The following is a 16370-nucleotide window of genomic DNA, read 5'->3' as shown; positions in this document are numbered from 1 at the left end:
ATTACCCTGACCCTATTTCTGTGTGAGATTTACTTGTTTGGTTTTGGGATGTTTCACTTTCACCCTCTTGATTGGTTTTGCTTTTTCTAATGAGTTTGATTATTGGTATTTATGCCATGTAAAACATTTTGCTTACACACATGAAGGATCATGTAAGAGTAGGAATTAATATATGGTTTTATTTTATTGTCGGAAGTGGTGGTATCCAGGTTCTTGTAAGAACTCAGGGGCGTTTACCCTGTTGTTTATGTGGTAAGTGTTTACCTGTAAGATTCAATATTCTTGTTTGTTTTACCGGATAAAATTCTAATCCATCAAAATGATATCGTGTGTAATAATTTATCAGTTAAGCGTTAATCGGGTAAGAGTTGTCTTGCTCCCGTATCAGGTAAGGCTTAGTTTTTGCCATTGCTCTTACAAAAGTACACCCCCTTTGGTCTAAAGAGTAAGACCAAAGTGGGTGTACTTTGGTAAGACCAAAGTACAGGGTGATTCTTAGTACTTTTCATGTAAGTGTGTGTTTGGTACATTAGACGGAATAGAGACCATTGTTACACGTTTCAGATGACTTTTATGTAGAATAGAATGGAACAAGCATATTCCAAACCCTATCCCGTGGAACAAGGTAGATCAGACTTGTACTTACCTATATAATCTCAAAATAAAACCTAATTTTCTTCTAAAACATAAAGATTCATATTTCTTTACATTTTTTTTCATTCTTTAAATTTTATTTATTGTATTCCACGTTTTTTAAACTTACTTTATTGTTCTCAAAATATTATTTTTATATGGTTTCTATATTTTGGTTATTTTATGAAGTTATTAAATATTAATAACAAAAAAAATAATATACAAAAGGTATAAATTTTTTTGAAACTACATGAACTTTTTATTTTGGTGTCATTTTAATCGTTTTAATGAAAATTTTCTAATGATATAATTTCTTTTTAAAATATTTAATTATTTTAATTTAATAAATTACATAATTTAATCAAAATATAAATAACTCAATGGGGGTAAATTCATCGTTTTATCTATCATGTCTTATCAGACGCTAAACAACTTTTCTGTTTCATATATGTGTCATGTCTGGATACCAAACACACCCTACAATGATTTGTAGCAAACCTTCCGACCAATAGCGTAGCTGGCAAAGGGTGCAAAATGACTTTGCTCAAATACACAATATGTTCAAGTTCAAATCATGCGAGATACGGGCATGAACCCTTCCGCTCTGAAATGCCTCCTCATGTATGGTTCATAGGAGGCGGGTTCCGTGTGAGACCGTTCAAGGTTGCCGATAATCGACTTTTTTTCTCAAATATCATGATTTGTAGCAAAACTAATGCTCTACTCTAGACCCAAAAGAAAAATCCAAACCAACATTTGAACATTTTGTGATTAAAATATAAACGATTTTTACACATATCAGGATCAGGATAAATAATTTCTAATTTCGACTCGGGATCCCTTGCCTCCGTGGTAGCAGTCCAATGATAACCAAGTTGCTTGCTTTCTGTTAGATTGAACGTTAGGTTTTTATCCTCTTTATAACTTGGAACGATGCTTCCACGGGCAACCGCCTTCAAAAGCATGTTCAAGTACATCTTCCATTCTCTTAGCCACTAGTATCTGTAACCATCACAAATGTCAAACCAAAACTGTATCTATCAGAATATGTGGGACCTCATTATACCACTCTCCAAAAAAGCCTTTGAGGAGAGAAGGAAGATTCAAATATATATGGAAGAGAAATAGTCCAAATTTGGCTGATGTGAAACTCCAACAATATCTATATCCCTTGCACCCCAAAACCAAAACTGTATCTGTGAGAATATCTGGGACCCCATTAAGAGTCTGTTAGTTAACAACTTAATGAGCTTAATGAGACTCACAACTTATTTAATCATCTATACATGACTGTTTGATAGTGTCTTAATGATATATAAAGTGGCTTATTAAGCAAACTTTTAGGGGGAACGTTATGCAGAAAGTCAATTTTTTTCCAAACCTACCCTTCCCAATTAAAAGCCACAATCCTTCCATCAAGAAAAAACCCTCCCAAAACAACAGTGTTTTCAATCTATACAGATAGATTAATCTATATAGACAACTTTATCTATGGAAGACGTGGAAAACCAACCAAACAACCCCAAAATCACCCTCCAAAAGAGCCTTTTGAGGTCAGAAGGGAGGTTCCAACATATATGGAAAGAAAAATGGTCCAAACTTAGCCGATGTGAGACTCCAATAGTATCTGTATCAATTGTCCTCTAATAGAGCCAGTTTTTTTTTCTTTTTTATGGTTTCGGATAAGAAAAATACCAACCATCATCGCTTTTTTTCAAAATTTGTTCGAACTCACACGGTTTTGCAAACTGAAGTGTTCTTTTTTGGTGTTTTTTCAAGAACAGTGGTTTGAAGTTAATCATTTGCATATATCATCATATTATCATGGTCACTTTCCTGAAATTTAACATGTTTGTGGATAGTATTTACCTCCAGACTTCCAAGAACAGCTGAAGGCACTTCAACCAAATCTTTCAAATTTCTCTCTGGCAGGATAACCCTCTTAAGCCCGTAGCGGTGTGCTGCCAACACCTGTTAAAACGGAATATAGTTAGAGAAGAATGTGGCAGGCTCATACTATAAGATATGATAATATGTTCGTATGAGTATGTGTGTGTATTTGTCCTAGTGGCAGAGGTGTGGGTGTAATCCATGTGTGAGGGCGTGGTTCAAGCCCAGGTAGCCCCTCTGCCAATGGAATACATGCACAATTTATCTCCCCCATGACTACCGTGTGACCAGTGTCGTGGGGCTCTTCAGAGAGTGGCGAACACCCATATTTTATGTGTAGTATCCTACTCGTAGAGGTGCGGGTGTAATCCATCTGTACGGTCCTGGGTCAAAACCCTGGCACCACCCCTCTGCCAATGGGATGCATGTGCAATTTACCTCCCCATGATGACCGTGGGACCACTACGGTGGGGGCGTTCCATAGGATGGTGAATACCCTTTTTATATGTCTGTGACTCTGTCTTAGAGGTAGAGGTGTGGGTGTAATGTAATCCATGTGTGAGGTCCTAGGTTCAAGCCAGAGAACTGCTACTCTGCCAATGGGATGCATGCACGATTTACATTCCCCATGATGACCGTGGGACCAATGTGGTGGGAAAGCTCCAGAGGGTGGCGAAAACCCTTTTTTATTAGTGTGTATGAGGAAGTAATTACTGACCTTATCCTTGATACCACCTACGGGTAAAACTAGACCACGCAATGTCATCTCTCCTGTCATTGCTGTATCAGCTCTTACCCTTCTCCGACTGAAAAGCGAAACTAGTGAGGTGACAAGGGTCACACCTGCTGAAGGTCCATCTTTTGGTACGGCTCCAGCTGGAAAATGTATATGAACATCCCGTCCTTCAAGCAGATTGCTTTCTTGTTCAGTAGCCAGATTAAGTTCAGTCGCCCTAGCTCTTACCTGTGTCGGAGCAAAAAATTGAACTTTTAAAGATCAACTTGATGCTTTTGCATTCACTCGCTTTTTCTTTAAGAAATGTATAAATATTACACATTTAATTAACTCAATGACAATTTTAACCTTAATAATAGAGGGAGTAATGGATTTCTCCATCTTCATAATTAGGGTACAATAGGAAAGTAGGTACTGCTTGTTGAAAGTAGACACTTATTTTGGGACAAACTAAAATAGAAATGTGGAAAGTTATTTTGGAAACGAGGGAGTAACACAAAAACAAGCAAAAGAAATATCATGAAAAGGTACCCATGTGAGTGCTATCTGTGCTGATTCTTTGATAACATCACCCAGTTGTCCGGTGAGGTGCAAATCCCCCTTTCCTGCAGTTGCTGTAGCTTCGACAAACTGGACTTCTCCACCAAAGGCGGTCCAAACTAGGCCAACGGAAACCCCAGGAGTCACAACTCTCTCTGCCGCTTCTTTATCATCATACTTTGGAGGCTGCATTCAGTAAGGAACAATGAATTAAGCAAATACTATCTTCATGGAAACAACTTATCTACTCTTAACGGTAGAGGTCATGCCTGCTTACATCTTACCCTCCACAGGTGGGATATATTGGTTTGGTTTGGTTTGAAATAAGCAAATATATTCTTCATAGAAACAACCGCTCTAAGGTCAAGTCTGCTTATATCTTACCCTCAACAAACCGCACCTCAGGTAGGATATACTGGGTTTGTTTGATTTGGTTAGAGATAAGAAAACATAGGGTTAGACCCAATGGAGTCAATATCAGCTTGACCCTTTTTGGCTTCCCAAAAAATGTACTATTGTCATACTAACAGAAGAACATAAAAGTAGATAACAATATCAACAGAATAATAGATGTCCTAATCCCTTTGTATAAAGGCTAGGCCTTGGGGCTCCTCCCCATAGATTGCCCGTTCGAGTCTCCTCAAAGCGACCAAGGTTTTAAAAAGCAGAATCAGGCCTCGAGGCGTTTTCCTCAAAGAGGCGAGGCATATGCCTAGAGGCGAAAATATATATACACCAAAATATGTATACATACCAACAAATATATACATATATATATGCACATACACACACACACACACATATATATACATATAAAAGGAGGTTCAGGGGAAAACCTCGAAAAAAAAAAAACTGAAGAACACCTAGTAAGGGTTTATCTGGACCATATGCACATGTGCATATAAGTAATTGAAGCTGTTTTTTGGTTTTATGCACGTGTGCATGTTATGCACTTTTGCATACCGGACAAATTGCTTACAAATTACTTGTATGCACATGTGTATACGGTCCAGATGAACGGTTATCATAGTGTTCCTCAATTTTTCATTTTTTTTGAGGTTTTCCCAAGACCCTATATATATATACATACATACATATAATACCAAATTACTAAGGGTGTTGGTTCAATGGTTCTTGATTGAAGGAAGAGTGAAACCGTGAGATAGACTGAGAGTGTGGAGAAATTGGTTGCTTCGAGGAAGAGAGGTTAAACCACACTTTTTGATTGAGAGGAGAAAGTACTAGTTTTTTAAGTTTTAAAATATTAAATAGTACACATTGGGTCATTGAGCTTTGACGTTCAGTTTTTAAAAAAGTAAAAGAAAAAAGACACTTATACTATTAAGAGAAGTGTTACCGTTGCCATAAAGCTTATAAAAAACCATTATCAAAGCAAATCATCTGAGGCATACGCCTCAACACCGTCTCACGCCTCGTTCAAGGTCCAAGATAGGCCGCCTCACCTCGAGGCGTATGCCTCAAAACATTTTTAAAACCATATTAGCGATTGAGGATTTTTCTGGCTGTTATCTTTAGGGCCCCATTGGATTAGTCAAGGTGTGCACAAGTTGGCTAGCCACCCACGGTGACCAAAAAAAAACTACCTTGCCAACTTCAGAAGCATGTTATTTATCCTACATATGTAAATGACTTACCCCTAGTACTTTTTCCAGCATATCTTCATCCAGAATCAACGGTGACATGATCCTGAATACATTTGATATTTCATGATTGTTAACATCCATTGGCATGACTTCCATCTCTACTTCAGCCCCTCCTTCGGCAAGTCTACTCTCCAACAACGGTGAAGAAATCTGGTGCATATCTTTGTTAATTGGAAGACTATGCTCCTGCTCTGCGACTATTACAGCTGCTGCACGAGCTAAGGCGGCAAGGTTTCTCTCGAGGTTCCTCACACCGGCTTCTCTAGTGTACCGTTCAATAACAAGTTTAACCATGGCCTACCATAAAAAAGATGCATAAGCCAGTGTCAACCACTCGTAATGGAAACAAAAGAACCACCGGTTATGTAACACCCCATAGCCCAAAGCAGCAGAATGACCCAATAACCTCCAAATCAACTTAAAACCATGGTGGAAATTATTAGTAGCCTACAACTTTGAGCTCTCACAAATCTTATCCATGCGGGACGGGTTGTGGATGTTACAAACACCCCCTCCTCCTTAGGGACTCATCATGCTTGATCAGGTTTGTCCCACAATCCCGATTAGAGATGGCCAAAAACGGTCCCGGTCCTTAATTTCATTTTCGGAACCGATCCCGGCGTAACCGGTCCCGACCAAAAACCCATGGCCCGGTCTCCTTTAACCATAACCGGTCTCAGTCTCGGCTGGACCCAAATTGGTCCCAAGCCTTCTTTTTCCAAATTTTGAACATATAAAAGATCTTGCTTGATGAGTTTTTTGGACAATATCTTACTGAAATACACTTTAAAATCTCTAACAGCATCATTTAGGTACACCTTAAATATTTCTTTTTATATCTTTTTTACAAAAAAATATTGTACATGTTTTCACAATTATGATTTTTGAAATTTAGTATTGAAACACTTTAAAGAACTTGAAAAACTTCCAAAAGAACTTGGAAAAACTTAAAATAAACTTGAAGTTTTTGGTAAAAGAACTTGAAAATCTTGTTGAAATCTTGAAAAACTTGATATATAATTTATAAGAACTTATTTTTTTAAAAATTCGGTCCCAGGCCGGTCGGGCCCATTTTGGCTGTCTCCAATCCTGATGGTAGGAGGATCGGCTTTGATACCATTTGTAATGCCCTACAGCTCAAAGCAGACCGACCCAATAACCTCCAAATCAACTTAAAACCATGGTGGCAGTTATTTGTAGCCCACAACTTTGAGCTTATAAGGAGCTCACAAATCTACTTTTCTATCTATGTAGGATGAGTACATAAAATAACTCGATTGGAAAACAAACTCAAATAATTGCATACCTCGGGAAATTTAAGGAAATCAGAATTCAAGCCATGCTGATTCAGGACACGTGGAATTAGATGGCGCATTGCTATTCTGAGCTTCTCTTCAGATGTGTATCCAGGAAGCTCAATGACTTCCATTCTGTCTAAGAGGGGCGGAGGAATCGGCTGCGCCCTATTTGCAGTGGCCACAAAAATCACTTTTGATAGATCAAAAGGAACATTCAAATAGCTTGAGGGTATGAATTAAGGAATTATGTATGGAACATCATGTCACTTTTGATGGATCGAAAGGAACAACCATATTTCATTCTGCACTATATCATACATAGCCTCTTAAGCATTCTGACCACTCAACCATTCTGCATCAAACCATTCAGCAACTGCCAAACAACCCCTTGATTTTAATGAAATGGGATAGTCAAATTATTTGAAGGCTTCAATTGACAAATCATGTATTTAAATGGAAGATTATGTCATAGAGTCGAAGCATATGATTATTGAAGCTTTTGCACAGAAGAATAGGATACTGATCATTGAAAGATTTGTTTTGTTCAGGATCAAGAACCTCGAGCAGTGCTGAAGCAGGGTCCCCACGGACGTCTGATCCTGTCTTATCAATCTCGTCCAGCAACATAACAGGGTTGCAAACAGCTACTTTCTGAAGCCAAAAATACGAAAGTAAAAAAAGAATAAAGAAATAAATAACAAATATCACTTAAATCACCATATGTGATTGGAAGAAAGATGACTAGTTATGTAACAACATGCAGTCAACCAACCTCACTCACTCCAACAACCCCATTCCTGGGTGCTATCTCTAGGGCCCTATGGGAATACTCGAGGGGCGTGCAAGTGGGCCCGGACACCCATGGTTACCAAAAAACTCATGGTAACATGAACCTTGGCAAATTTCACGTCAATTTACAGCACATAAAAGTAAAATTTTTGAAGCAAAAGAAACCCATATTTAAAATCCAGACTCACCTTCAATCCATCGATGAGGCGCCCTGGCATGCTTCCAATGTATGTCCTCCTATGCCCTCTAATGTCAGCCTCATCCTTCACACCACCAAGGGATATCCGTATGAACTTCCTACCCAGAGCAGCAGCAATAGATGATGCCAAAGATGTTTTCCCAACACCCGGTGGGCCAACAAAGCACAATATCGGGCTTTTGGCATCTGGTTTCAGCTGTAATTTGAGATTTGAGTTACTTCCAATCATCAAAGCACTGAGGGCAAACTAAACTGAAAAATAAAGGCTAGGCCTTGGGGCTCCTCCCCATAGGCCACCGGTTTGAGTCTCCTCAGGGCCACTCAGAGACGGACCCAATTTTTTTCCTTCAAGTGGTGGCACAATTTGACTATAAAAAACTATTTATTTTTCTTTCACTATATTATCATAGATTTGTTAGTTGGTTTCTTTTCCTTACATAGAAAGGACCCATGTTCGAGTCCGGTCTACATGTAGTTTTAAAAATGCAAGAGGTATATAAAAACACCAAAATTTAAGCTAAAAAACAACAAATTTTTGACAAATTTGGCACTCGAACCTGGGTCTTTTATACAAAACCAAGAGCATTTACCATCTTAACCATTAAAGTCTTGTGTTAATGTTTCAGTTTCAAGAACCTTTATGGTAGCACCCAACAAAACAATTAGGTGGCACCCTTATAAACGTAATTTTCTCTCTTACGACGGAACCATGAAAGGGTGGCCCATGCCAGTGTGCCACTGTAGCTATTCATGTGGGTCTGCCCTTGGGGCCACTGAGAATTTTCCAAACTGTTATCTTCAGGCCCCATGGGATTATTTGAGGTGTGCACAAGCTGATCCAGACAGAATGGTTACCAAAAAATATCATTACACTAAGAATCTAGTAAATAGTGAATCAACCTTGCGAACTGCTAGATATTCGATAATCCTCTGTTTGACTTTCACTAAGCCGTAGTGGTCACTGTCAAGCCGCTCTTTTGCTGCTTTTAGGTCCAACTCAACTTCTTCGCTGGTTGTCTGCCATGGCAAATCGGCAAGAATCTCAAGATAAACACGAGAGCTATTGTACCCAGGTTGCTGAGGTTGCATCTTTTTTAGTCTCCTAAAAGAGCATTCCATTTTGAGGTTAAGAAATTAGCCGCAGAATTTTGATCATAGCTACTGAATATGATAATAAATATAAGTTAGTACAATATATATATATATATGTATATATATATAGGCGAAGGATCGTGTGAGAATAGGAGTTAAGGTGAGAAACATAAAAAGGATCTGGACCCTTGATCACTTTTAATCTCACCCCCATCCCATGAATTGCCCTTCTCATGGATATTGATCCGGTGCATCTCATTACTATTGATCTTCAATTAGGATTGATCCAAGGGTGGAGTCATGGAGATCCCCTCTTATATATATATATATATATATATATATACATATATATATATATGTATATATATAGCGCAACATAATGAATTTTCATCTAAAAACAACAAGATATATACTTATCAAGAGTTCACAGAAAAGACACCTTAATTCCCTTTGAGCATGCTTCCAGATATTTGGAGGCATTCCAGCATCTTGCATCTTTCTTTCAAGGGCAGCAACATCATCATCTTCATCATCATTGTCACCAAGCTCTTCTTTAATAGCCCTCATCTGGTTTAGATTCAAGAAGTACAATGAGAAAGGAAACAGGCATACATATAAAGTCCAGAAACAATTTTTCATCAAAAATAAATGTCCACAGTTTCAGAATGTGTAACTATTACTCCTATTAATTAACTATATGACAATTTTACCCTTAATAATAGAGAGAGTAATGAATTTCTCCATCTCATAACAAAGGTTAGAATTGGAAAGTAGCCACTTACTTCTAGAAGTGGACATTTATTTTGGGACAAACTAAAATAGAAATATGGACACTTATTTCGGGATGGAGGGAGTATATAAATATGATGCTGAAAATCTCTTTATCCCATGACTCCTTTTTAGTACCACTGAAATAAGGGAAATTTACATAAATAGCCAAAGCTGAAAGGTGGTTTCACTTTTTAGTCATTTTCTGACCCAAACTCACTTTTTAGCTAATCCTTAAGTAGAAGGCTTACGCATATGCCTAAGGATTGGTGTTCAGCAAAAAAAGAAAAGAATCCTTACGCATATGCGTAAGGATTCCATCATATACCAGATTATAGTGGAATCCTTACGCATAAGCGTAAGGTATCTACGTAAGGATTCTTTTTTTTTGCTGAAAACCAATCCTTACGCATATGTGTAAGCCTTCTGCGTAAGGATTGGCTAAAAAGTGAATTTGGGTCAGAAACTAAAAACTGAAACCCTATTTGCTGATTGGCTAATTCTGTCAATTTCCCCTGAAATAATTCCTAGTTTATATGAGGAAACATACCTGCTGACGTAGAAGATATTCCTTCTGTGATTTCGACAACTGTCCTTCGACCTTCTGCGTAATCTTCTCTGCCACGCGAATAGACTGGTGCAATTAACAATGTAATCATATGACTGATCATTCTGAGCTTTCTAAACAAAAAATGATAATTCAATTGACTGTGCATCCCATCAATTATTATATCAGTTTACCTGTAAATGCCTATCAACTAATTCTGTGGCTTTTGAAAGCCTTACTTTGACATCAACAGAGTCTAACATAGACAGCTGCTCTTCAAAGCTAATCTCAAAGCTAGCAACAAATATATCGGCCAGTTTGTGCACAGGAACGGTCTCAAGTAGAACTTTAGTTCTCCCCCCAGTTTTTTGTTTCTACAACAAAAAGTACAAGATGGTTAGTTCAACCCGGTGGACCCTAAATATCACGCACAAAACTCTACAACAAAATCAGGTTTATAGGAAGCCAAAAATGTCTAAATTCCTAATAGACTGTTTTATAGGACTTCTGTTTGTAAGACCAAACAATTGTGCATCATATGTAAAGGTGTTACCACATTTTTGGGCGTCTTAACAAGTTTTTCAGGACAAATTTGAAAAAGATAAGGTGTTTATTAACTTTTTTATGACATTTTTTGAAAAAAAGTTTTATAAAAACAAGTCTCCTATAAAAAGATGTGTTCAAAGAATACTTCTCAAAATTGTCCTATAAAAAACTTAATATGACACTTTATTCCAGATGTGTTCTAAAAGAACTTCTTAAGAAGTTCAAAAGCGTCCTATAAACTTATTGTAGCACATTTACACAGGACGCACAATTATTTGGTCCTTTAAACTTTAGTCCTTTAAATCAATCAATTAGAACATTTAAGACATTTTTGGCTTCCTATAAACCCACTATTGTTGTAGTGAGATCATGTCCTTCTACTCTTTAAGCTTCGATAACAATATCTTGGACAAGTGAGCCATATTCTTTAGAAACCATAAGAATAAAATATACCTCATAAGAATAATAACACCAAACACTGCACCAGAGCACAGTGGGTTCAAAAAAGACGATGGCAAACTTATAAAACAGAAGAACATTAAGTATAACTGAGCAACAAGAACCCCACATTGTCCAGTCAAAGTTAATGGAACATATTTCTTTGCAATCATCAGATTCTTAGGTTGAACTCTCCCATTTGAACTATTACCCATTTTCAACTGTTACCATTCCAATTTGTGAGAATATGTGGAGCCCCTAGATCACTCTCCAAAAGAGCCCCTTTAAGGAGAAATGAGAGGTTCCAACATATATACAGGAGAAATGGTCCAAGTCTAGCCGATGTGGGACTCCAACACGCCCCCCTTAACAGAAGCTAGATGGAGACAAATTGTTCCAGAGTGTCGAGAGGGGTCTAGTCCCTAGAGTGGCAGCCCTTGGCCCTAATACCATGTTAGAATATGTGGAATCCCCAGATCACTCTCCAAAAGAGCCATTGAGGAGAAAGGGGAGGTTCCAACATATATATAGGAGAAATGGTCCAAGTCTAGCCGATGTGGGACTCCAACACAATAACCTCTACACCCGCTATGTAAAATACAAGAACCAGTTGAGTCACTCAGTAAATTTCCATAATGGACTTGAAGTACAATACAATGAGGAAATACAAACTTGGGAAAGAGAGTGAGTGAGATAAGAAGAATACAACGTGTTTCATGCGACTCAAAAAGAATATTTTTCCTCATTGTTCTCTGTAGCATATGCATCAATGACTATATCATTTATTAGTCATACCTGCTCAAGAACAGAAATAAGCTCCATGGCAGTGAGTTTGAACTGACGAGACAATGCTATGAAGTCTGCGTCTTGTTCTACTTGCTCCATCTCTAATTAAGATTAGAAAACCGTAGTAACTCAGCATCTTGACAGACCAGGGCTTAAAGCTAGTTCTCTACATAATGCCAATTAATATTGTCACAAGCCTAGAGGATGAACTAGAAGACTAGGACATAAACTTCAAACTTAACATATTTACTCAAACTTGATCTGATGCTATCCAATGTTTAATCCAAAAACTAAAATGCTCAATTACCAATGACGAAAGCTTCAACACATAAGAGGAAGGGCTACTGGGAAAAGAAAGTAAAGTATTACATAAAGAAGTGTTTATATAAAGCTGCAGTCTAGTTGATGATAAAAATTGCTTAATAACTGTTAACATGACAATAGGGCCAGGTTCAGGTGAAAACCACAAAAAAAAATGAAAACTAAGGTGCTAAGGAACACCCTAGTAACCATTCATTTGTAAAGTATGCACATGCGCATACAAGTAATTTGTTAGTAATTTTTCCAGTATGCACATGTGCATAACATGCACACGTGCATAGAAACCAAGAAACATCTTCAATTACTTGTATGCACATGTGCACAACGTACAAATAAACGATCAGCACTTAGCTTGCATGAAATTCCTAAAGTGAACATGGTGAGTCTATGTAGAATTTCAAAAGGAATAATGTCATTGGATGGTATACCAGCCTTTGTCATATCAATAGGGGAAATTCTTGCAGTAGTGTATGTTCCTCTTGTGTTGAGCTCCTGTACACTAAATCTGCTCAAGCCTTCAAGAACTACTATGTAGGTAACCCTTCCACTTGGTTTCTCGACTCCTCTTGATAGATGCAATGCACGAGCAGCAACTCCCCTAAGATCAATTTTGAACATTAAACATCATGATTGGGTGATCTGTAGAACAACATGTTATCATAAATCATAGTCATCAAAATAGCCATCTGCTGCAAAAATATACTTTGTATGCCAATGGATGGGTTCCTGACTTTTCCCATCAAGCTTGTGAGAATCTGATAAGCCTGGTTGATTCTTGGAGCTTCTACCACCCAAGTCACCCCCTACACTCAATAGGACTAAAAGTTAGTTTTTGCGGATTTGATTCCTTAGTAAACGTGAGAATATGTGGAACCCCCAAATCACTCTCCAAAAGAGTCCTTGGGAGAAAGGGGAGGTTCTAACATATATACAGGAGAAATGGTCCAAGTCTTGCCGACGTGGGACTCCAATGGAGGCTAGATGGAGACAAATTGTCCCAGGGTGTCGAGTCCCTAGAGTGGCGGACCTTGGCTCTGATACCATATGAGAAAATGTGAAACCACCAGATCACTCTCCAAAAGAGCCCTTCAGGAGAAAGGGGAGGTTCCAACCAACATATATATATATATATATATATATATATATGTAGGAGAAATGGGTTGGGTTCATGTGAGACCAAATTGTTTTCGTGAGACTCGTGAGATCACTTTTTTACACTTGAAACTTCACAGCAGAACACTATGAAGGTAAAAAAATCCGAACCTTCCAACAAAAAGTGGGACTTAGCTTCAGTGTTTTGCTGTGAAGTTTCAAGTGTAAAAAGTGGTCTCACGGGTCTCATGAAAACAGGCTGATCTCACCGTGATCCCAAGTCTAGGAGAAATGGTCCAAATGTTGCCGATGTGGGACTCCAACGGTAAAAAAGGAGTCATAATCAAATCACCTTGAGTCACCATAGATCCCACTGTGATCGTTTCTGCAGAATCTCGAACTGGCAGAATGCCAATCAACCCTTTATCCTCCCTCTGCCACAGTTCTTGTTCCACCAATTTCACACTGCATCAATCATAATACCAATCAAATCCAATCTGTGCTGAAATCTAATCACTAGAGCTACATGTAAATAAATAATAACTCCAACTTTCAAAAAAGACACTACCACAAGCATTTAGCAGAGAAGCTTGTAACATCCCAGGTTAATCGTACCAGATATTGTCCACACACCTGGACTCATAGTTTTGAAACGGGTCTGATTGAGAAGGTATCCGGTCCGTTATGAGGAAACCTTCATTCCCCTCTCCAACTAATGTGGGATCTTACAATCCACCCCCTTAGGAGTCCAGCATCCTCGCTGGCACACCAGTCCAGTTCCTGCCTTGGTACCATCTGTAACATCCCAGGCTAACCGTGCTAGATATTGTCCACTTTGTACACGCAGAAACTTGTTACTGAGATAGGGAGTTCTCTCATCAATCAAGCTCTCAACCTTTACACATTCATAATAGGTAAAAAGAAGGGGAAATCACAGCAGGAACCCAGAAGGGTTGATCAAGATTTCACGTTACAATGACCCATAACTTGATCCCATGTACGGGGCCATAATAAAGCTCAAACAAATCCTATAAACATATATATACATCCCAGACACATATTGTCATTCTATTGTTGCCTCGAACTTTCATCCACTCCACATTCAGGAACAAAGATGCATCATGACATATTGACATATGATCAAATTCAAACAAATTAACTTCTAATTATTAATTTACATGAATAAAATCTTCTTCTAAAAGACAATATCATTATCCCTAATCCTTTTATTCACCATGGTTATGGACCTATTTTCCTATCCTCTAACTATCACTTTATGATCCAATAAAATTAGCTGACTTGAATTACAAAATTATTTATGCTAAATAAAATGCCAAAACCATGTATAGTTAAAGCATCAATCAACTCAATCTCCTCTAATCCCATTCAAATTACAAAACAAGAAACTGCCAACAACAATCGATTAAAATTACATATACTACATAGAATACAACCATCCAATTGTTGAATTGGTAGTGTGTTTAGCAAGCCATAATCGGTCAACCTCGATTATCCTTATCTATTCCTATTTATCCATAAGAGAGACGAATAACATCACTACCACCACAAATTGTACCTAATACACTGTGCGATGAAATTGATGCAATAAAAACAAAAAATAATATGATCATCAAATAAAAACTCGATCAACAAAGCTAAAACATCGTCACCTGCTTGGAGAAGTGCATTGAATCCGAATTATTGCGCCAGGCAACAAGACTTTGTTCCTGAACGGAAGAATCCCAATTCGGCTCGGAAGTTCCACCGGTTCCACCATCAAATAATTCCTACGTATATGTGTTTCTCCAATCTTATGTGGTGTTTGTTATGTGTAATCTTGAGGGTATTATACGTACATACATGTATATATATATATACACACACACACAGAGAATTGAGAAGAATTTTGGTGGGGATGGAAGATCAGTTGCACCTCCTGACAGCTTTTTCTGTTCGTTTGATTTTTCTTTTTCTCCAATTATTGGAATTATCATAAAATTTTATATTTAACCCCCTTCATTTATCGTTTATTTACACTAAAGTTCCCTACGGGCCTTTTACCTAAACACTTACCCGGTAAGCGCTTAACGGTAAAATTCAACTTTATTTCTTACTTATCGGGTAAAATTTTAGTCTACTAAAACGACATTGTATGTAACAATTTATCCGGTAAGCGCTAACCATGGTAAAAATCGTTGTCATCACTTACCAGGTAAGACTCTCGGTTCGTGCATTCGTTCTTACCAGGTAAGATTCTTGGTCCTTACCATATTCATTCGGTAAGTGAAAGAGAAAGAAGATGAAACATTCAAATTTGGATAAATCTCTAAGAGCATCTCTAACGTGAAAATAGAGTATCGAAAGTGAAAATCTCTAAAAGAAACTGCATCAGACCTCAACAGCTACTCTATTTCAGAGATTCTAACATTGAATACAGTATTAAAATATATTTAGTACTTCTAATAAAATATTATTTCTCTCTTCTAAATATTTATATACAGCAAATGCAACAAATAAACTCATACCTTCTTCAACTTTGGTGAGGTTTGAATCCATGACATCCTAGGAGGCTAGGGACTACAATACCTCTAGGACAAATATCATTTGATAACATTCAATGACTTGTCTTGGATTTAACATGTTTTGCACATTTAATAACTTTGAAAATCGGAGCATCATGTGCTATTTCACATGATTCTTTTATATCTACAACTTGATTTTAGTGTATTAATTAACATATATTTGTTTCACAAAGTGTTTGTTACACATACACACACACACACACACACATATATATATATATCTATACTATATTATAATGCATTTGGCTAAAACTCTTAAAAACTCTTAAACTCTTAAAACTCTTAAACCCATTCATCCCTATCTGATTTCATCCCATAACTGAATCCGTGTAATTAACTGCAGATAAACACAATCAAATACAGGATAAACATCTTATTTTAAATATAAAAAATCTAAAATATAATTAGGATAATCATTGAGTTCTAACAAAATACTTAATTATTATCTT

At 37.4% G+C, this 16370-nt stretch overlaps 1 protein-coding gene across 6 annotated transcripts; it reads right to left on the bottom strand.

The window, feature by feature from the left end:
* Positions 1 to 1374: 1374 nt before the first annotated feature.
* LOC112528919 (lon protease homolog 2, peroxisomal-like) lies at positions 1375 to 15226 on the bottom strand. 6 transcript variants are annotated; one of them, XM_025139957.1, is made up of 18 exons: positions 15010 to 15086; positions 13908 to 14196; positions 13692 to 13804; positions 12951 to 13050; positions 12676 to 12845; positions 11936 to 12092; positions 10351 to 10530; positions 10160 to 10243; positions 9281 to 9408; positions 8650 to 8851; positions 7739 to 7945; positions 7282 to 7412; positions 6770 to 6983; positions 5455 to 5760; positions 3791 to 3985; positions 3242 to 3487; positions 2503 to 2604; positions 1375 to 1635 (listed from the first exon to the last, which is right to left on the bottom strand). In XM_025139957.1, the coding sequence occupies exons 6-18, from the start codon at positions 12023 to 12025 to the stop codon at positions 1552 to 1554; spliced, it is 2169 nt and encodes a 722-aa protein (XP_024995725.1). In that variant the 5' UTR covers positions 12026 to 12092; positions 12676 to 12845; positions 12951 to 13050; positions 13692 to 13804; positions 13908 to 14196; positions 15010 to 15086; the 3' UTR covers positions 1375 to 1551. The 6 variants fall into 6 exon arrangements, with proteins under 6 accessions (XP_024995725.1, XP_024995720.1, XP_024995722.1 ...); XM_025139952.1 differs by having other exon boundaries at positions 11936 to 12027; XM_025139954.1 differs by having other exon boundaries at positions 11936 to 12027; positions 13955 to 14196.
* Between the last annotated feature and the right edge of the window lie 1144 nt (positions 15227 to 16370).

The sequence above is a fragment of the Cynara cardunculus genome, assembly GCF_001531365.2.
Source record: "Cynara cardunculus var. scolymus isolate 2C chromosome LG 16, CcrdV1, whole genome shotgun sequence".
NCBI classification, from domain to species: domain Eukaryota; kingdom Viridiplantae; phylum Streptophyta; class Magnoliopsida; order Asterales; family Asteraceae; genus Cynara; species Cynara cardunculus.
This window is presented reverse-complemented; position numbering and strand designations above follow the sequence as displayed.